Genomic DNA, 22,634 nt, shown 5'->3' with positions numbered 1-22,634 from the left:
AAAAAAAAAAAAAAATCAGTCTACGATTTTGGTCTCTGTAGTTCGGTAATGATTATATGTTCGGTAATGATTATATATATATATTTGAGTGTTAATTTGTCCATTGATGCAGTATGTGAAAACTTAAACATTTTGGAAAAGTCCAACACTTAGGTTGCATTGAGCTTTATTTATGTATTTATTTATTCAAGCAAGCTATAAATAAATAAAAATGAAAAATCTCAGTGTAAATGAAAAGTTGGTGCCTTTAGTTTGGAATCCGTAACCGGAAATAGAAGTGACTTTGTGAACGTGACACGCGGACCGCCCGTGAGACTTTTCTGCTTCATCTGCTTTTCCACGCGGCGTTTGCGCTCCTCTGTTGTTGTAGTTAGCTTTAAAAATGTGCGCGTTTCGTGGAGCCAGAAGGACCGTTCTGGCGGACTGAGCCTCCGGTGGAGTTCGGTGCCGGTTCCGAACCCGCAGCCGTTTGGACTCCCAACCCACTCACCGGGATGCGGCCGAGTGGACTTTTCCTGTTTGCGTGGGAGCGTTTGCGGGACTCGGCGGGACAACAGCAGATCTGCGGGATGTTTTGAGCCTCGCGGGTGAGTGATGGCGGAGAAACGCGCGTGCTCGTGAACTGGACGGTTCCATCGCTTCGGTTTAAGTTCTTTAATGTGGACACATAAGAAAGAAGATGAAAACGTACAATATGGCAACAGTTTAAAACTTGTTTAAATGACTTTCGTTTCAGTAAATGTACTTTCACTTTTTCATATAAACCCGTCAACTGTAGAGGAGGAATTTTAAACTCTTTATCGACAGAAAGTCACTTATTTTATCTGATTCAGGAACTTTGTTCTCTCTGGGCTTTTATTTTGTAAAGCGCTGTCTAGGAGTCATGTGCAGGTCATCCACATGTGTGAGTTAATAAGTGACTGAAGGGACGGCAGCACCTGTGCAGGTGTGGAGCTGCTTTGACCTGACTTGCTGTCATCTCCAGGTGAAGGTCTGCGGGCAGAGATTTCAAAATAAAAGTTGTGCTGAATGTTAGCGGATCAGGTGTGGATCAGTCATTTTCATGCTGACTCATCCTTTTATTTCGTCATGCAATAAAGCAGCAGTTTACCTTTTCTTATGGGATGAACCCCCACCCCCTGCAGTCTTGCAGGGTGCAGCCTTGCAACAGCAGCCCGGACTTGTCCCGTCCTGCAGAGCATGTCTGAGCATGCTTGTTGTGACACATCTAAGGGTGGAATAGGCCTAATTTACCGGACTAAATCTTTTTGCTCTTCTGGTTCCTTCATGACCCGATCACCTTCACCGCAGTGTGACCTGGAAGAAGCCGACCCCTCAGAAACGGGGTTTGATCATCCAGGTTTTGCAAAGTCCTGCAGATGTTTTCCAGACTAACTGTAACCATATTTCCAGTTGATCTGGTTTCCATGGATGTTTTGATCTAAACATAGCTGAAACCAGAGGTTGCCTCTGCATGCAAATCTCTCTGCACCATAATTATGGACGGTCTGCTGATCCGTCTTCCTGCAGCTCAGGAAGCTGCTCCAGCCTTCCTGTACAAAGCCCCTCACAAAGACGGATCCTGGAAGTGGGTCACGGTTTGGGGTTGCTTCGCTGTGTCCGGGTTCTGGTGGTGATGGTGCAGCATTCCAGGGCAGACATACGTTAGATGTGGGTCAAGCTAAACAAAGCGTCTTTTACCAAACGGCACGTCACCCGTTGGTCTGCAGGAATGTCGCTTATGGAGGTCACATCCCCAGCTCCAGACTGGCGTCCAAATCGTTTGGTTCCACGTAGGACGACCACATGAGCACTGACTCTAGATATTAGTGAAGGAAGACGTTCAAATCGTGTTTAGCCGGAACGTCAGATCAGAGTTTTCATGTTTTCTCCTTCTGCCATCCGTCTGCTTTGTGTTGATTTAGATCACATGTCAAAGTAAAGGCCCGGGGGCCGGATCCGGCCCTCCGGGTAATTCTATCCGGCCCTCCAGATCATTTGATCTTTTTTGTTATTAATGGCCCGATATTATCTTGTTCTCATTTATAACTTGAATCATTTTGATTGAAAGTTATTTAAGGTTTAAGTTGATTTATTCTGGAATAATATTCCTGTCTTTTTATTATTCATATTTATGTTAAAAAGTTACGGTTTTAAAGTTTAAAAAATTGTCATTCTGCTAGCTTTTTGTACTTTTTGGCATTTACTAAGATTTTTTAGGCTGTTTTAGAGTTTAGCTAATATTTCAGCTACATGCTAGCTGCTTTAGCTAATTTAGTTTTTTTTGTTGTTTTTTGGGGTTAATTTGGGATTTAGGTAATATTTTAGCTGGCTATTAGCTTTCATCATTTTCAGCCATCAGCTTCACCGTTTTTTATCTATCAATTTCAGCATCTTCAACTATCAGCTCTAGCATCTTCAGCTACCAAATTCAGCTTACAGCATTCACTCTAGAATGATCACGGGTAATGCTATATTTTTAGTTCATAATTATGTTAAGATGTTACGTTTTAAAGTTTAAAAATGTATTTTTAGAGTGTTCAAAAAGTGTTCGTCCTGTTCTGTCCGCGACCTAAGGTGTGTTTAGGATTTTGGCCCCCTGTGTGTTTGAGTTTGACACTCCTGATTTAGAATGTCTCGTCGTTCCAAATGCAGGTTTTTCAGATTCCTCTGGCCTTCAGCTCTGAAAGTAAGTTAGTTTTTATTTTTATAGCACTTGTCACAGAAAAGTTCTTTACCAAAATAAAAGATGGTAAATCAAAAAAAATCCAAACTCAGATTCAAACTTTCTGCTAAAGTTAAAACCTCTATTAGATTTAGTCAGATGGGTGTAGGGACTGACGTGCAGGAAACCAGTGTTTGCTTCCCACTCGATGAACTTCATCCAGTGTGGATCCTTGGTTCAGACCCTGACTAACTATGTAGCCAATAGGACGCCTGAGTCTGGGTCTCCCTGTGCCGGTCCCCAGCCCAGATAAAATAGAGGGTTGTGTCTGGAAGGGCCGTGAAACTCTGCCAAACCACCTGTGTGAATCAGTGAAAGCTGATTGGCTGTGGCAAGCCCTGAGGGGATGTACAAAATGGTGAACAAAAAAAATAAGATCAGCTTTTCTATTTTTACGATTAGTCAACTAATCGAGTCACGTGCAAACTGGATGTAAAGCACACATCTTAACCATCATTAGCTTTAAACTAACTTAAAAAATAAAGACAATAAAGATGAGAGTTTATTAAACGTATAATGAATAGTGCAGCTTCTTTTCTTCATTAGTGTCTGGGATTAAAACAACATTAAATCAAATTATGATTTTTCATTAAAGATAAAGTTTTGGTCACACTGACTAAAAAATAAAAAAGTGCATTTTTTGGTGCTGAATGCACAATTTTGTTCAACTTAACTACACTCTGACTCCATATAATATAAAGTAATGACTAATCGACTATTAAATTAGTCGTTGACTATTTTAATAGTCGATTGGTCGACTAATCGTGGCAGCCCTAGTAGGGGGCAGCACGCAGACTAAAAGTTCAGGAATTAAATACATTTTAAAATAGTTAAAAAGGTGGCAAGGACCAACAAGAACCCTTTTAAAGCCCCATTTATAGAGGCGAACAGCCAAAAAAAGTTGTTTTAAGGTTTGGTTACGATTTAAAATTAATTCTGAATTGAACTTAAAGCCAATGTAAAAGGACAACAGTGGCGTTGAGTGTTCGTTCACTGGCTCCAGTTAAAATCCTCGCTGCAGACTTAAAAAATCCTTGAAATAAAAAGTTCTGCGCGCTGCCTTATGGGGTCCAGATGACCTCACTTTTAATTTAAACATGCTTATGATAGCACAAGAGTTAACAAGCCTTTTTTTAAGGACCCACACCCATAAAAATTGTGTTTGTATATTGTTTTAAAGATTGTATTTGTGACGTAGAAAATACGCTGGGCGGGGCCACAAGCACCCTGCTCCATTCTGGCTTAACCACTAGTGGACGACTAGATCCGTGTACAGCTGTTAACCTGCTGTCATCAGGAAGATCTGTTAAACAGAGTATTTTCTTTGTTGTGCTACTGTAGCGCTTTCAGATGAACTCAATGCATCATGGGAGATGTAGTAAAAAACAGTGATGCTGATGCCAGTCAAACTTATGGCTCAGTTTCATTTATGTAATGCTCTTATTAGGGAGTCTGACACCAGATCCCACGGGAAGCTAAATATGATCTCTGGCTGTGATTGTAACTGAGACTTTATTAGCCACGTCGGCACAACAAGGACGTTAGCCACGCCAGATTGGTTAGATTGATGATGTATATGGTCAACCCTCCAGAGACGGTTTAAACGGCCAAACTCTTTCCAAAATAAAAGCAGTTGTCCAAAGTTGGGGAAAGATCACACTCCAGTTATTCTTATCAAAGTGTCCTGAACAGAAATCAAATAAATGCAAATAAAAAAAGTCTCTGATGATCTTTAATATTCCTAACTACTCAGTGAGAAGCCTGGATCTGTTTGAATTAACACAGAGATGATATCCTGGCAACAGTAAAGTAGGTGAAACTGGATAATTTCCCACAGCACGCCGGACCATCTCTGGTCCCATTACTGATCTACAGGAAATGTTGCTCTTCTCTTTGCAGGGAGAGATTTGAATGTTCGTCTGTGGTTAATGTCTTCCTCCTCTTTTTCTCTTTTCATCTCTTTTAAGTAGGGCTGCCACGATTAGTCGACTAATAAACTATTAAAATAGTCGACGGCTATTATAATTGTGGAATAGTTACTTTATATTATCTGGAGTCACAGTGTAGTAAAGTTGAACAAAGTTTGAGCTTTCAGCATCAAAAAATTAACTTTTTTTATTATTTGACTCGGTGAGATCAAAACTTTATCTTTAATGAAAAATAGTTCCTTGTTTCAGATCCCGACCTCATTAGAGAGATCAGGAATATACTTTTCATCAAACTCCTTTTGACAGGTGACCTTTGACCCTACATACTCTTTATATATAAAATTGATATTAAATTGTAACGTCATCGTGAGGGGCGGGGCAACTGTCAAAATGAGTTTGATGGATGGTGTAGGGTCAAAGGTCAACTGTCAAAAGGAGTTTGATGGAAATGATATTCCTTATCTCTCTCTCATTTGATTTAATCTTGTTTGAATCCCAGAAACTAATGAAGGACAGAAGCTGCTCCAGTCATTAAAAGTTTAATGAACTATCATCTTTATTGTCTTTATTTTTAGTTTAAAGCTAATGATGGTTAAGATCTGTGTTCTATAACCAGTTAGCACATGACCCGATTAGTCGACTAATCGGAAAAAATAATCGGTGTTTAGTCGACTAACAAAATAATTGTTTGTGGCAGAACTACTTTTAAGTAACTCTTGTTTTTGTCTTTTTAGGTCATGACCAACAGGAGCCCAGGACGACGTGGCGATCTTTCAGCACGAGGAGATGCTTTAAGGAAATAACTCATCAGGGACACTCCTTTGGTGATCACACCTGGATTACACCTGGATTAGCAGGATTTAGGATTCTCGTGTCAACCTTTGAGGGAAATTCCTGATGTTTATCCCTGCAGAGAACTGAGGGCGATCTGAGAGGCGCCCCACCCTCATCATGTTGGCTCTGAGACTGGAGCAGGGCAGGCGGGGGTTGGGGGACGTCGATCACCTGCAGAAGGACGCCCCTGTGCCCTGGCAGCCGCAGGGCCGGCCGTCGGCACGGCCGCCTTCTCAAGAGCTGGGCATAAACATCCGGGAGAAGATCTCCAAGTGGGAAGGTCTGAGTCAACAGAGCAGCAGCCGGGATGGGGCGGTGAAGTCACACCCTCCCACCGTTTCTCGGGTTTATTCTGGGAACCTCCTGGGGAGCGCGGGAACGCCGGAGAACCGCAGGGAGGAGCATCATCCCAGACAGAACCACTGCCGAGGAAAGAGCTTGGATTTCAGGGAACCTCCAGGAAGCGTCTTCGGCGTTCCTGATGTCGCCGGGCGGAAGTCTGACCCCACACCAAAACACAACCTCAAGTCTGCGAGCTCATCAGCCAAAGTGGACGCCAGCAGCAGCTTTTCTGCAGCCAAGCAGTTTTTCAGTGGAGACGTTCTGGAAGCAGCTTCCAAAGCTCAGGCTCCACCCGCTGAAGACCGGGACGACGCCATGCCTGCTGGGAACTTTTACACCTCGCGGGGGTTCTGGCGGAAGCTGGAGGGGAACCGGCTGCTCTGGGAAAAGGGCGAAGCTGCAGGTGAAGCTCCTGGCCCGCCCAAACCCCGCCGGACGTTTAAGTACAGCGTGGCCAGCAACGGACATGCCGCGCCGCTGGACGCCACGTCCTCGCCAAACAACCACTGTAACGGCAGAAGCAGGAGGAGGGGGGCGCAGCCACCGAACTTCCCGCCCCCTCCCTGTCCAGTCATAAAGTTTGAAGGACTTTCGAGGCATAAGAAGAGCAGGTGGGTCCGAACACACATGCACGGGTTCTTGAAGCAGAAACCGCTGCCTGATGATCCCCCCACCCCCACCCCCTTATTGAATTAGAGGATCCTGACCTACATCAGATCCTCTGGTGGATGAATTCCTGTCTGTTTACGGAGCAGCTGCTGGAGTTCACAGCAGGTTCTGGGAGGTTCTGTCAGAATTCAATTACTGGCTGCAGTCCTGCTGTCAGGTCACATGATATCTGGCAGCTTTTTTCCTCCATTGTCTGGTTGTGACCTAGTTTCTCAGCAGTGAAGAGTCGTCACCATCATCAGCTGCAGGCCTGCTCACGGTCCTCTTCTCTTTTAGCCAGAAGAACCAGTTTACACACCAAGATAGTCTCTGGGGAACTTTCTATCAAAGTACAATCCTTACAGAGTATTTAACAGGCCATTACATGGTACTTTTAGTGTACCTACTGGGTACTTGTGTAGTACTTGCTGTGCACTTAGGTGGTACTATTTGGTACAAGGCACCTATGGGGTATTTACATGTTTAGTTAATGTGTCTCTTATGATACTTACCACATATAAGGTCAGGGTTAGTACAAATAAAGTATCTTGAATGTACTTGCTGTTAACTTATTGTGTCTACCATGTGTCACAAAATAGTTAGTAAACAGAAACTACCCCAGAAATACTAACAAGAAGTGCCCAGAATTTACTTTCTACCAGGGCTGGGTTGAAAAAAAATCCATTGATCTGAATCAAAACTTAATGGCTCAATAATCGATCTATAAAAGTAGAGCTTGATCTAACCATAATGCTAAAGCCTATTATCTTGATTCTAACGCCTAATGCTAACACTCAGTCGACCTAAACAAACATTGCTGACTAAATTAACATCTCTATAAACTCACAGGTGTGAATTTTCCAAAATCTTTTAAGGAAATATTTTTTTAAAGTAACCATTTGTGGTCTAAAACATTGGTTTTTTTGCTCATACTGTCTTCTTCTGGAATAAGGTGTAATGCTATAGTGCGATCGCCACCTAGTGGCCAAACTGAAATGTCCTCCAGGAGAAGCAGAACAATAGTTGGAGTTTCTCTGTTTGAGAATCCATGTAACACTGTATGTTATTAACAATCTCATTATTATTTCACTAATACATCTTACAGTATGTGAACTGGATCAGATTAATTTGAAAATCTTCAAAACATATATTTTTTATTAATGAATTTCTAAACAAATGTGTCAACTCAAATTTAAATAAATTAAATTAAATTCAATTGAGTTAATCGAAAGAATCAAGAAAAATAATTGGAATCTAATCAATCCAGGTTCTGGTGAATCAAATCAATTCTAGAAATTATTTGCGATACCCACCCCTACTTTCTACTTAGTAAGTTTATTTGTTTCATGGTACTCTTTTTATGTAAGAAGATGGGTGTTTATGTAGTACTTAATTCTGTTTTTTATAGTAATTGCTATTAATGAGAGTAGATCAAGTACACAGAAAGTACAGTTTAATGTGAAATGTACTTGTGATGTTATGGTGTGTTTTATGGTACTTAACATTTGTAAGGAGGAAGTTGTTACACAGTTATACTACTGTTGAAGTACCCTGTCATTACCACTTAAATACCCAGTAAGTACACAGTTGGTACAAGTACCATGTAAAACCTCCTAAATACTATGAAGGAAGTGTTACCGGTATCTGTAACTAAAGTTCATGTGAATCAAACTGTGACCTTCTGTCAGAGCTGTCAGTCAAACATCTATATTCTTCTTAAATCCTACACATCTGAGAAAGACGAGAAGAACGGATCTCGTCATGAAAGTTTCTCTCATCTTCTGGTGAACTGAAACAGTGTTGAGACGGAACAAATCCTCTCCACACGAGAGCTCCAACAAACTTCCATAAACTGCTTTGAGATCAAACTGTTTCTGGGGATATTTTTAAAAATCTAAGTCATTTTCCTTCAACAAATTTAATCAAGAAAACAGAATTATTGTATTTTCAGAGCAATGGTCCCCAACCCCCAGCTGTGGACTGGTACCGGGCTGTGGGACGGTTGCTACCACTCTGTGGGACGGTCGGTACCAGGCCGTGGGGCGGTCGGTACCTGTCTGTGGGGCGGTCGGTACCGGGCTGTGGGACGGTCGGTACCGGGCCGTGGGGCGGTCGGTACCAGTCTGTGGGGCGGTCGGTACCAGGCCGTGGGGCGGTCGGTACCTGTCTGTGGGGCGGTCGGTACCGGGCTGTGGGGCGGTCGGTACCAGGCTGTGGGGCGGTCGGTACCGGGCTGTGGGGCGGTCGGTACCGGGCTGTGGGGCGGTCGGTACCAGTCTGTGGGGCGGTCGGTACCGGGCTGTGGGGCGGTCAGTACCGGGCTGTGGGACGGTCGGTACCGGGCCGTGGGGCGGTCGGTACCAGTCTGTGGGGCGGTCAGTTCCGGGCAGTGGGACTGTCGGTACCAGTCTGTGGGGCGGTTGGTACCGGGCTGCAAGGAAAAAAAACACAACCTACATTTTTTTTCTGCTTTATTTGTAATCTGATTCTGAAATAAGTTTTATTTAGGAAAACTATTGGGTTCTCTCCACCACATGCGACTTGCCATCTCATCCGTGAAAATATTATAACTTTAACCGGTTTGTTGCATTAAAAAGCTTGTGAACCGCTGCTCTAGAGCAGGGGTCCCCAAACCTTTTCTTGTGAGGGCCACATACCCGTTTTCTTCTCTGATGGGGGTCGGTTTGTAGACCAACAGAAAGGTCATGACTGGTTAAAAACTTATCCAATCCATTTGCAAAGAAAGGGCCTATAGGACCTCTACATGCAGCTCTTTGGCAAACTTTTATTTTGAAGTTCCTAACTGAGAAGACATCGATTGGAAGACGTTGAATTTCCCAGATTGGATCTGGCTTTGGCGTTCGTCTTTTAAGTTATTAATGTCATTTAAAGGGAAAAAAGGCACAGCTTTTAATAGATCATGTTAATATTTTCCTGATAAAATGAATCTGAGTCGGGCTGCACGGTGGTGCAGTGGTTAGGGCTCTTGCCTCACAGCGAGAAGGCCCCGGTTCAAATCCCGGCTGGGACCTTTCTGTGTGGAGTTTGCATGTTCTCCCCGTGCATGCGTGGGTTTTCACCGGGGACTCCGGCTTCCTCCCACCGTCCAAAAACATGCTTCATAGGTTCATTGGTGACTCTAAATTGCCCCTAGGTGTGAATGTGAGAGTGAATGGTGTGTGTGATTGAGGCCCTGAGACAGACTGGCGACCTGTTCAGGGTGTACCCCGCCTTCGCCCTTCAGTAGCCGGGATAGGCTCTGGCACCCCGCGACCCCGAAAGAGACGAAGTGGACAAGAAGATGGATGGATGGATGAATCTGAGTCAGTAAATTCATGAAACAGGTTTTTAGTCAAGTTCCTGTTTGATGGAGTGTGGGTGGTGTTGTGCCCCTCCATGTCAACACATCCATTCTTTAGACTGAGCAAATGTGTCACAATCAAAGTTGGAAGAAAGTTTGGAGATAAAACTTTGGAGTTTAAAAATCAAAGTTTTCTTAGATGGAATTTCATGTTTTAACTCTTTAAAAAAACCTTCCTGTTGTGGTTTTATGGCGTCTGCTCACAGTTGGCGTATCAGAGTTCTGCAGGAACTGTTTTTGAGACGTCTCTGTGACCCAGAAGATGACGTAACGCTGCTTACCTGGAATTATGAAACACAGTCTGCTGTAGATGTTTCTCCGATCAGACTCCACTTTGGAGCCTTTGGTCTGTCCTTGGTTTCAGTCCAGGCTGTCCAGGACTCTGCAGCAGGTCTTTAAAGCCCCCCATGGCAATCTTTTTAATTAAGAAAAACATTCCCAGTAGTGCTTTAATTATGATAATGAAGTTTTTAACCAAAATCCCTCAACCTAAATGTCTTAAAAAGCCATTTTTCATGTTGATCTGAAGCCTCTGTTTCCAAAGTCTCCTCTGATCATCACACTTTGGTTTTTTTCATTAAACCCCTCCCCCAGCTGGTTATCCTACGGACAGCATCCGTTTGACCGCTTTCCTCTCTGTTCCTGCCACAGGAAGTCCTTCGAGTACGAAGATGCCTCTCGTATGACAGTCCAGCAAAGCATTCTGGGAGATGAGGTTGTGCAGTCCAGCCTGAGCCACGCCTACTCTGATGACAACATATATGAAGAAATAATGCGTAGGTCCCTCTGGGTTGTACATAAGAAATTGACCATTAAATGATTTAAAAATATGTATTAGACAATAAAAGCATAAAATAATGTTTAGAAGGTTTTCAGATCTGATTGATGCACTGACCTACAGTCAGCAGGATTTTTGTTGGTCTTTGGTGTCCGAGTTCCTTCAGCTCCATCCCATAGTTTGTTTTCCTCACAGACGTTTAAGTTCAGGAAGTTTCAAACCCTAAAACAGGGCTCTGCAGCCTTTAACACTAAAACAGACATTTGGTCTAGTTTCTTACAGACCAGAACCCAACGAGAGCCACGAAGATTCACTTTATCGTTTAAGAAATGCACAATATTTATGCTTTTTGTTGATAAAACACTTATTTATAAATGAAGATTTAAAGTATTACAATAAGTAAATTACATCAATGTCTGTGTTTCTACAAATAACAGTTGTAATTTATTTTATTTTTGACACCAACACACTCTAGGTCCTTTCAAAATAAAACCCACCCAGTATCATAAAAGCTCCTCCAGCAGCAGCAGCTTCACTTGAGTTAAAAATGCAAGACAGTCAAACCAAAACTAAAACAAATAAAAATAGACAATATTTTAGTATAATCTATTTATTAAAAACAAAAACTCAAAGCATTAACCTCAGCTTGTTTATTGTCTGAGATGTGCGGCACAAAACACACAAATCCTTTTCAAACAATGTTTGACCGTTTAGTAAACATTCACTCTATAGTGATTCTCCTGATTCTTTTCATACGTTTTTTAACACGTAAAAACTCAATCACACTTTCAGTGAGTTCAGCATTCTTGGTATCAAAACGTTCATCTCGTTCAGGACATTACTTCTGGTATTTTTGATATTTATAAACTTTATAGTTTTTAAAATATTGAGCAAAATACGCTCCATAGGAAATATATGAAAAAATGTCTTCAAATTTCATTACATTTTAAGTAGATTAACAAGTCTTTAAATACCTTAATGGGCTATGTTTCATCTTTTATAGTAATTAAAAAAATGAGTTTACCTAATATTTTAGCAACATGCTAACATTTTTGGCTAATTTGTTATCAACTGTTTTTTTTGTGGCTAATTTAAAGTTTAGCTTCTATTTTAGTAACATGCTAATGTTTTTGGCTAATATGTTAGCTACTGGGTATCAGTGGCGGGCCGTGCATTTCACACCTAGGCCTTCAGTAGTGCTCCATCTGAATCAACCCAACCCTCAATAACTATTTTATGGCTATAAAACTTCTACTGCAGGTACAACTGCGACACACATAAAAAAGCATAAAAAAATAACCTGATAAAATTGCAATAATATTTTGGTATATAGCAAAATTTTACTCACCAAAAATCCGGATTATTTGTACACAAAATCCATCCTTTCTTTCCTCAAGAAGATTTCAATCACTCTGTCGTGCAGATTATCCGTGCGTTTTAGTTCCATCAAGAAGTCCTTTTCTATCGCCATGGAAGCTAATGCTGAAAGTCGAGCCTGCCCTGACGTATTTCTGGCATAAGTTTTAATTCGCTTCGGGGCTGAGAATGTCCGTTCAACAGAAGCAGTGGACACGGGGCTTGCTAGCTTCGGAGTTGCCCGACCCCGCTTAACAATGTCCAGCTTTTCTTGAAAAGTCCGTCTTGAAAACGGCTTTGACAGTAAGTCTGCAACCAAATCCATTTCTTCTCCTCCTTCAGCCATTGTGGATTGACAAACCAGCTATTAAATTCGATATATTTGCCTGTGCAGGTCGCTACAGATTCAGTTTACCAGCTCTTCCTAGTACACTCTCCGATTATCCAATCACAGCGCGTGAAAATCCTGACGTTTCCGTGGGCCTGCTAGCTGGCCTATCACGTGGTCTCCTCCAGATCTGATTGGTTGAAGCAACAGTTTGGTCGACAATTATTTTATGCTACAGGGCCCGCAGAACTGATTGTGAAGGCCTTCGGGCAGATTTCTTTGACCCTAGCAACAAATGGTGCTGCAATGTGATTGGTTAATGCTTAAATAGGAAAATACACGTCTGGAAGCAGCGCAACCAGGGAGACAGCAATGAAAGGACGAAGACAGAGCATTTGGAATTATAGAATACGTATTCACGGAAATAAATAATAATTAATATCAGTCTGTGATTCAGATATTTTTAGGCCAGCAGAGAAGGCCTTGCAGGCCCTGACGGCCCGCCACTGCTGGGTATTTTTTAGGCTAATTTAGAGTTTAGCTTCTGTTTTAGCAACTAATTTAGTTTACCGAGGAATTTTAGGCAGTTTTGGACTTCAGCTAGTTTTTATGCAACAAGCTAGCTTTTTTTTGGCTTATTTGGCATCTACTGTGGTTTTCTGGACTAATTTGGTGATTAGCTGATATTTTAGGAACACACTAAATATTTTTGCAAAATTGGCATGCATTAGGGATTTTAAAGCAATTTTACTACCATTTCTTTTTAGAAATTTAGGTCATCTTCAGCACTTTTTCATAGTTCTTTCGTGAAATTTCCAGTCTTTTAGCAAATTTAATATTTTGCAAATAGCTTTTGCATTTTCAGTAAATCCCTGCAGCAATTAAAGTAAATTGTGTTACCAAAAAAAAAAAACAAAACTTCAGCATCTTCAGCAAAAAGCTTTCACATTAGCATTATCACATTTGAGACTTTTATTAGGCTAACATTAAACACTAAATTAAAGACACAAATTTAAAGAACATTTCTACAGAATTTCTGACAGTGAAGATCTAAACAGAAATGACAAAACTTAAATAACTTATCGATTAGGTATTCAATCGTCATCATTTTTTATTAAAGCTCAAGAGCCACAATAAAGCAGTAAACGCCACACGTGGCTCTGGAGCCTCAGGTTGCAGACCCCTGCACTAAAGCATCAGGTCGTCTGTCTGACTCCTCCTTCTCGCCTCCTCCAGCTGACGGGAGCAGAGAAGATCCGTACGAAGACGTGAAGCCGTCTCCTGCGTGTCTTCCTCCTCTGAGACCTCAAGCCAGAAAGGTTTGAATTCCCCTCTGGGAGGATTTTATGTGGTCGAGGAGCCAACAGTCTAAAGATCAGCTCATTTATCCAAAAACCGTCTCTAACTCTGGACTTCTGTGACCTTCAGATGTCCTCTAAACCCCAGACGCTGCAGGGATATGTGGGTAAAATGGAGAAGAAGATGCTACAAGCTTTCTTACCGTCGAAATCCACAACTTTGGCGGAAAGTTCCAAACCGTCGACGCCCCGCCGCTCCAACACGCAGAGACCCCCCAAGACTCCTCAGGTGAGTGAGGAGAGGCCGGCTGGACGGCTGCTGCTGTTTGTTTCCTCAGAATCAGAGGTGGTTGTGGATGTGTGGAAAGATGAGTTAGGTAAGAGGAGGGGGCGGGGCTTGTCAAACAGGAAGCAGAGGAGGCTGTGAGGAAGCGATAGGGAAGCATGCTGCTGCTTCCAGCAGACTTCCCGCAGCTGGACTTTAACACCACCACCACAGATGGCTGTGGAGGAGCGCTTCAGCTCCAGGAGACGTTTGGCTGAGAAGGTGAGGCGAGCGGCTGCAGGAACGCAGCTTTAAGAAAGCGGGTCATGTGACTGAACAGGTTTGACTCCCCAGTTTCTGTTTGTGTTGCACTTTGTCTTCTTTGAAGGTAGAAATGCAGAGTCTGAAGATGAGGTTTGTGTGTTGTTAACATGTTGTTTCCTCCGTGTGTCGCTCAGCTTTAGGGCTTTCGTCGTTTGTTTTTCTTTTTCGGTCTGAAAGACGCGTTTGATCCACACATCAAGTTTGTTTTTGGCTCTGAATGCAGAGGTGGATTTCAGTGTTTGAGGAACCTGCCTCAAAAATTCTAATGAGGTTTTTGTGTTTCTTCTCTGTGATGTCAGATGTTTAGAAACGGTGTGTTGTTGTGTTCTGCTTCACAGTTTGTCAACAAAATTGAGACCATTTTTGATGACAAACGTGGGAGGAAGAGGGTGAAGAACCAAGGTGTTGTCGTTCTAGGTAAGATGACGATGATGTCACACAATCTGTAGCTTTGAAGTCCCACTCTGATCCTTTTTTGTTATTTAAAAAGCATCTCCAGTTCCAGATGATGCTGTTTTTAAATAAATAATACTCAAAAATGTAATTTTAATCTTAATTTTTTTCTTCAAATATGTCCTCCATTTGGGCTGCCAAGATTAGTCGACTATTTTAATAGTCGATTACTTGTTACTTTATATTATATGGAGTGTAGTAAAGTTGAAAGTTCTAATGACATTCTACTAGCTTTTTGGACTATTTTGGCATTTATTAAGATTTTTTAGGCTGTTTTGGAATTTAGCTAATGTTTTAGCTACATGTTAGCTATTTTGGCTAACTAAGGCTATTTTAGGCCAATTTAGCTAATATTTTAGCTGGCTATCAGCTTCAGCGTTTTCAGCTATCAATTTCAGCATCTTCAGCTATCGCCAATAGCTTCTTTAGTCGCCAAATTCAGCTTACAGCATTCACACAAGCATTATCACCGGTAATTGTTAGTGTGAATATATCTAATTTGTAGTTAGTTTAAAGCTAATGATGGTTAAGATGTGTGCTTTACATCCACTTTATGCATTACCTGATTAGTCGACTAATCTGAAAAAATAATCGGTAATTAGTTGACAAATAAAATAATTGTTTGTGGCAGCACTATCCTCCATAATCACAAAAATAACACGTTAAAAACCCAATTTTTATCAGGTGGGGTCTGTAAAGCGCTGGTTATTAAACACGTGTGTTGTGGCTCATCAAGTCTTTTCCATGCTGGTGTTTCTCTTCTACGTCTGCAGAGGAGAGCGCCGGGGCGGACAGTGACCCTGAGGACAGCTCCAAAGGTACCACCACACACTAACCGTCTGCACTCTCCTCTTTAGAACATTCTGCCTGAAACAGAACGCTTCTGTAGTCCACCAAAGTCTGAGCTGGTTCTGTGATTGGCTTTTCAAAATAAAAGCAGAAGAGATGAGAAACCAGACGTTTAGCTGACAGTCTTTAGTTCCCATGGAAGTTCTCTGGTCTACAGAAATGCCAGCTGGTTTACAGAACTTCTCCAGGTCCAGTAAATCAGAACCAAAGACAAAGTAAACGTAAAGACACAGTTTGAATACAAAGAAATTACTTTGAATGTTTTTATGTTCAACCTTTCTGCTCTCCTTGGCTTGTTTACATTGAAAGTGGGGTCATCTGGACCCCACAAGACAGTGCGCTGAACTTTTTTTAATCATTGATTTTTGAGTTTCACTAATGTTCATGGCAGACATAAAATCCTGTCCACCTTTGTCATGGAAGGAATCACACATCAATATGTGGGTGGAGTCATCTGGACCCCAAAGAGAGTGGAAGGGTTAAAGTTTATTATCCAACATGAAAAACACAAAAACCTAAATTCAAATATTCCAATTTGTTTTCTTTAATTTGGAAATGTAATTTGGTTTTAACAACTTTAAAACTTGTATTAGTTGTTTAGCTTTTATATTTTAGTCATAAATGCTATCATGGTAAATTATTGTTTTAATTTCAAAAAGAACATTGAACACTTCGTTGAGTACATTATCTGTTCATGTATCTAAAGAAGAAAAAAATGAATGAATCTGCTGTCAGCTGGTTTGAATCAAATGAGTTGTATTTTCAGAGCTTCTCCTCCACGTCTGCTCCTGTCTGTAGTTCACATCCACTCCACGCTGAGGCGCCGTCCGGGCTACCGGACGCTGGAGAGAGACCTGATCCAGCTGCAGCAGCAGCAGCTCTTCCAGCTCTTCGTGGTGGTGTCGTTGAGGAAGAGCCCCCGAGGAAGCTCCTACTCCCCAGAAATCACCCAACAGTTCCCCAAAATGGTGAGAACCCCACATGTTCCCTTGCCGTACGGGGAAGCCCTCGTGATCCGCCGTCAGTTCCTCAGCCGAGGAGCTTTTCTTTCTCTGACTGTTGATCTAGTTCTGCTGAATTACATAAGAGCATTTCATGTCACGAATTACCCGAATCTTCATGAGTAATTCCCTCAGGGAGTTAACGTGACACGTGTCAGAGGCAGTTTACACTCTGATCAGGAAATGGTGGACGGACGCCTCCGCATGAAAACACAGACAGAATCAGCATTTTCAGAAAGGTTTCAGGCACAGGTCGCTGTGATCACCAGACCTGCTGGTCACTGGTTGTAAAAGCTTCTATTCTTTACTCTTATTTCTTAAGTGACTTTTAAATCTTGCATTTTTACTGTTTCAGTTTGAGAAATCGTCTCGACTCTCCAAAGAAACGGAGGATCAGCTGAAGGTGATTCCAAACTTCTGCTTCCCCGACACTCAGGACTGGAAACCCACGGCGGACATATCCAGGTGGGTTCAGACCACAGACTGTATATGAAATCTGGACCGAGTGACCCCGCCCCCTGGCGTTCCAAACAGGAAGTGGCTCCAAGAAGCCAAAATCCCAAAGACTTCTATAGAAAAATAAACAGCAGTTACTCAGTCATTGTAATGGTCAGAGTAATCATTCTTTCTCTGATATTTTTTAACATCTTGATAATTCTCCTTTTTTCATGATGCTGGCACCCACCTCCAACAGTTGTAGGGCAGGCCCGGCCCTGGGCTGCATGGCACCCTAGCCGAACAACAAATTTGGCGCCCTCTGTAGGGTCTGAGGTTGTCGGTGCTGGGGCTCACACCGGGTAACTTTACATTTGAAACCAAGCATGCTAACAGACTGTGCCACTGCTCAGCCAATATAGTAGAGGAAGGTAAAGGTGTAAATAAAGATCAGTTAAATTGGTCGTTTTCGACCAAAATGCAGGGGAGGGAGAAGTGAATTTTATATAAGTGTTACAGACAAACCACTGCTTTGAGCCCATGTCTCCTCCTCTTCCTTTTTTCATTCTTAAAGTTTAAAGAAGCTCAAACAGCGGCAACACCGCACGCCCCTCTCCTCCCCCAACTCAGCCTAGACAGGAAGGGCGCCGCACTGCAGAGTTACTGATTAAAAAACTTTTGCGTTATTTCTTTTACGCTTCACACGCACTCTGACGAATCAGTTTACTGACAACGTCTGGCTCCAACATTTCAGCTCTTTGCTTTTCTCACCATGAATACTTGAATGTCAGGATATGAATCTGTTTGTCAGCATGGATCTTTTTTTATTCACAATAGTAGAAATGTAATAAAAACTAGAAAAGTTGCATTACTGAAGATAATGCTAGTGTGAGTGCTTTTTGCTGAAACTAGTCGCTGAAGATGCAGAAGTTTTTTTTGCTGAAAATGGTGACTTTACTTTTACTTTAATTGCTGAAGGGATTTGCTGAAAATGCAAAAGCTATTGGCAACATGTTAAATTTGCTAAAAGACTGTAAATTTCATTAAAAAACTATGAATGAGAACTGAAGTTCGCCTAAATTTCTGAAAAAATTGTAGTAAAACTGCTTAATAAACCCTAATACATGCAAATTTTGCAAAAAAAATATTTGTTGTGTTGCTTAAATATGAGCTAATCTCCAAATTAGCCAAAAAAGCTAGCTTGTTGCTTAAATACTAGCTAAACTCTAAAATAGCTTAAAAATCCTTAGGAAACTAAATTAGTCAAAAATGTAATCTTGTTGCTAAAATATCAGGTAGACTCCAATTTTTTTTTTAATTACTATAAAAGATGAAAAGATGAATATATTGAAATGTTTGTTGTTAATCTACTTAAAATTCTGAAATTCTGAAAATTTCCTGTGGGGCATATTTTGCTCAAAATTTCAAAAACGATCAAGTTTGTAAACATCAAAAGTACAACCCGTAATGTCCCGAATAAACTTAATGTTTTGATATAAAGATTACAGAAATCACTGAAAGTGTGATTGAGTTTTTACGCGCTGAAAGACGTACGTAAAGGAGCAGGAGAATCACTACAGTGTGAATGCTTACTGAGCAATCACACAATAAGGGATGAACCTGAACCCTGTGACCACCTGAAGCCCCCCCCACTCAGGACTTTTCTTCTTCTCAACCTTCAGTGCATTGAGTTTTTTTGCCGTTTAAGTTCTGATCCCGTCGTTTGTTTTGGGTCCTCCTGGCTGCAGGGTCTTTGGCTCCTCCCCTCTGCCGTGGATGCTTCCAGAAGTGTGTTTCCTTCAGACAGTCTGAAGAACCTCAGCTGTTCCTCCATGCAGATTCCTGACAGAAGAGGGTTTTCGTAACGCGTCATTCCTTTTTGGTCGTCTTGGTTTAGCTGCCATGAATGTTTGATATCAGAGGAGTTGTTAGTTTTCCACCCACTGTTATAATTCTTTCATTTCTGCTTTTCAAACACAACTTTTTCACAAACAGGCTTGATTTTATTCAAGAAACAATCGTACAGATTTGTGTTGTTTGTTCTGCAGGTTTATTGTTGTCCTGAAGTTGAGTCATCGCTGCTGGACCTAAACTCTTTCTTTAAGTTCAGTTGCTATGACTCACCGTCAGACAACGCCTCCTGGATGAGAAGCTTCACCGACAGGTTTATGTTGTTCTGAGTTTTTATAGCTTTTCTCTGGCTGTGAGGCGGTTGGAAAACGAGCGTTCCCGCCTGACAGACGATGCTTGTTTGTGGCGTTTCCACATGGTGGACGCTTCAGAAGTGAGGCGGCGTTCATCGTCTGAACTGTCCTGTCTGGTTCCTTCACAGTGAAACCTTTTCCTTTGTGCTGACGGGAGAAGACGGCAGCCGCTGGTTCGGTTACTGCCGTAAGATCCTGGTGAGTTCCTGCTCACAGCTGCGTCTGAGCCCTCGGCTCGGATGTGCCTGAGCCTGCGTGTGCGGAGATATGGCGGCGGGCCAGGAGCTTACTCAACATCTCAGAGGAGACATTTATTACAGGCCATAAATTGCCTCATAATCGATGACAAAGAGCTTGAAAAATTCAGTTTCTCTCCCCTGATTTCAGCCTCACAAACACGCAGAGTTTCAGTTTCTGGGATTCTGACAGTTTAACAGAAACATTCCTATCTTTCCCCTGGAACATGTATGACTTTAAACATTGACAGATGATTCCTTTATTTGATGACCTGAAACCTCTGAAATGTGAAATTGTGTCCAGCCTCGTGGCAAAGGGAAGAGGCTCCCGGAGGTCCACTGCATCGTCAGCAAGCTGGGCTGCTTCGACCTGTTCGCAAAGGTGAGCGCTCAGGACACCTGCCGGCATGTTCCAGCGGGTTCCAGCCTCTTTTCAGGGATGATTAATGTTCCACTTTAATCCACTTAAAGAAACGTGTCTGTTTGAGTGGAATCTGGTTAATCCCGGGAAAGTGCTGGGTGTTCCTCTCCATCCCGCTGAGCTGTGTCTGGGTGTAGCCCTCACTCCGCCTGTCTGTCTAGATCCTGGAGGAGGTGGAGAAGCGCAGAGAAATCTCGCCGGCGCTGGTCCACCCGTTCATGCGCAGCGTCATGGAGTCGCCGTTTCCGGCTCCCGGACGCACAGTCACCGTCAAAAGCTTCCTACCCGACTCCGGGAAAGATGGGAACGAGGTAACTGACAGCCGCCACACCCTCCCTGTGATTAGAAATGTCCCCAGGTTGGAGGTTAAAGGTCAGCCGGCAGACAAATGGCCGTTCCTGCTGCAACAAGCAGATGATTCCCTAAAATCCTGCTCTGATCCAAATGGTGTTTTTAACATTTTCTTTTAACTTTGTTCTGATGATAGAAGACATATTTAAAGTCCCCCTCCAATGAAAATCATGTTTTTTAACATATATGTGTGGGATTTTTCTTTTGAAAGAGAAAAAATATAATTAGAAATCATTTCCTGTTTGCATTTCCGAGTATTTCTTCTTTTAAGTCGTTGTCAATCAAAGGGCCCGAGAAAAACTCTGTTTGAATTCCTGAAACTTTCCTACGTCACAGTAGCTAGCTAACCCGGATGCAGCTGTAGAGGCCGGAGAAGATAATATAACGTTCCACTTCTGTGTTGTAAAGGATTGTAATTCAGTGATGACTGATGTTAGCTTTCATTATTTTCCCAAAGAATCTGAGGAAGAAATGGATTGGATTTATTGCTCACAACAACGTCAATAATTATTCGATTTTTTGCGAAAAAGAATCATTTTTCAACTGGATGGAGACGCGGGTGATCGCATTACCTGCTTGTATTTTAATTTCGTCCAAGACGGGATTTTTTTAAGTTGGCCTCACGTATTTCAAATCCCATCAGCTGTCACAAATATGCTGTCTGCGTTCTCCTGAACGTAACCCTTCGTCTGCATCTAAAAACGTCACCATCGTCAGCACACATTTAGAAACTGACGCGCGGTTAGACCCTCTCAGTATTCTGGTATTTCATTTGATTCCTTGTTCAGGTTAATTCATCAATCAGCATGTGCTAGCATGAAATCAGTTCTGAGCTCCAGCTAGAGCTGCTGCTGCTGGATGCAGCCTAAATGATCAGGTTTATTTTATTTTTAGTTTTTCATGGGCTTATCAGTCTGTGTCTCACTAGCATGTCTAGGGGGATAAGGGGCGGGGTTACACTGCTCAGCACCATAAGCCACGCCCACACAGAGGGATTTTTGGAAAAGAAGGCTTCAGATCAACAGGAAAAATGGCTTTTTAAGACATTTAAAATGTGGACATTTTTGTTAAAAACTTCACAGTCCTAATTAAAACCCACTGGGAACATTTAAAGAAAAAAAAACTGTTGTAGGGGGACTTTAAAGAGCTTTAAGGTTAAAATAGCATTCCTGAGTATTTCTTTATTGAATTCATTGTGAATCAGGAGCAGACAAAAAATACGGTTTGAAAAAGACCGTAGAAAATATGCTGGGTGGAGCCACAAGCTCCGCCCCATTCTGATGCATCCACCTGCAGACAAGTAGATCCATGAACGTCTTTGTTTTTTCTCGTCCAAACTGGAATCTAGATCAACGCTGGATTGCTTTGACATTCCTCGCCATTTTTGTACAGATAATGTTAGCTTGGAGGATCTGTAAGCTGGAGGGAGAAAGTGTAAACCAGGCATGGACCTCGAGGGCCGCTGTGTTTACATAATTTACAGATACTCAAACCTGACTTATTACCTGGTTCGGGTTGGAGTGGGACTGTAAATGAGGGATCTGCCGTTCAAACCTGAGGAGCGTTCAGTTTGCAGCACGCCGTCTCCATGTCACTCTCGGTGTCCCTACAGGCTCTGACTCTGTGTCGCCCGGTGGACTCCCGGCTGGAGCACGTGGACTTTGACAGCCTGCTGCAGTGTCTGAGTGCAGAAAGACTCCTGCAGGTCTTCGCCTCGCTTCTGCTGGAGAGGAGGGTCATCTTCATCGCTGACAAACTCAGGTACTCTGAGAGTGCAGCAGAACCACAGCCGGACGGCTCCCTGTGAATTCATGTGTGCAGTTTCAGTGATGAGAGATGCTGTTATTTCAGGAGGGACATTATTCTTAGATCTCTCTGCTCTACGGCGTATCTGATGGCGTTTCTAGACTTTACATCATCAAAGCTTTGTTTACTGGTAGTTACCTGCATCTGAAAATATGCCCCCCCCCTCCCCGGGGGCTGTTCAGACCTGCAGCAGTCTGCTCCGTTTTAGACTCGGATAAGAGTGAAAAGAGCTCCAGCCATTTCTCAAACTACAGCCAATATTGTTGAAGCTCAAAGTTTGTTTGATAAATGTTCTCCTGACGAGACGTTCTCCTGACGAGACGTTCTCCTGACTAGACGTTCTCCTGAAGAGACGTTCTCCTGAAGAGACGTTCTCCTGACGAGATGTTCTCCTGACCAGACGTTCTCCTGACCAGACGTTCTCCTGACTAGACGTTCTCCTGACCAGACGTTCTCCTGACCAGACGTTCTCCTGACCAGACGTTCTCCTGACCAGACGTTCTCCTGACCAGACGTTCTCCTGACGAGACGTTCTCCTGACGAGACGTTCTCCTGAACAGACGTTCTCCTGACCAGATGTTCTCCTGACGAGACGTTCTCCTGAAGAGACGTTCTCCTGAAGAGACGTTCTCCTGAAGTGACGTTCTCCTGAAGTGACGTTCTCCTGACGAGACGTTCTCCTGACTAGACG

General features: G+C 42.6%; 1 protein-coding gene across 1 annotated transcript in view; it reads left to right on the top strand.

Moving 5' to 3' along the window:
- Positions 1–257: 257 nt before the first annotated feature.
- Positions 258–22,634, top strand: part of dennd2c (DENN/MADD domain containing 2C) — a 30,994-nt gene continuing 8,617 nt past the window's right edge. The window contains exons 1-13 of the mRNA XM_024293706.2: positions 258–587; positions 5,388–6,440; positions 10,490–10,614; positions 13,537–13,619; positions 13,729–13,887; positions 14,526–14,604; positions 15,414–15,458; positions 16,288–16,457; positions 16,846–16,955; positions 19,258–19,327; positions 19,670–19,747; positions 19,948–20,097; positions 21,750–21,898. Coding sequence (XP_024149474.1) covers positions 5,605–6,440; positions 10,490–10,614; positions 13,537–13,619; positions 13,729–13,887; positions 14,526–14,604; positions 15,414–15,458; positions 16,288–16,457; positions 16,846–16,955; positions 19,258–19,327; positions 19,670–19,747; positions 19,948–20,097; positions 21,750–21,898 — 2,054 coding nt within the window. The 5' untranslated portion in view covers positions 258–587; positions 5,388–5,604. The remainder of the gene's footprint in view (positions 588–5,387; positions 6,441–10,489; positions 10,615–13,536; positions 13,620–13,728; positions 13,888–14,525; positions 14,605–15,413; positions 15,459–16,287; positions 16,458–16,845; positions 16,956–19,257; positions 19,328–19,669; positions 19,748–19,947; positions 20,098–21,749; positions 21,899–22,634) is intronic.

Source organism: Oryzias melastigma, linkage group LG7 (genome assembly GCF_002922805.2).
Source record: "Oryzias melastigma strain HK-1 linkage group LG7, ASM292280v2, whole genome shotgun sequence".
NCBI classification, from domain to species: Eukaryota; Metazoa; Chordata; class Actinopteri; order Beloniformes; family Adrianichthyidae; genus Oryzias; species Oryzias melastigma.
The sequence above is the reverse complement of the archived record's forward strand: the minus strand, read 5'-3'. Positions and strand labels throughout refer to the sequence as shown.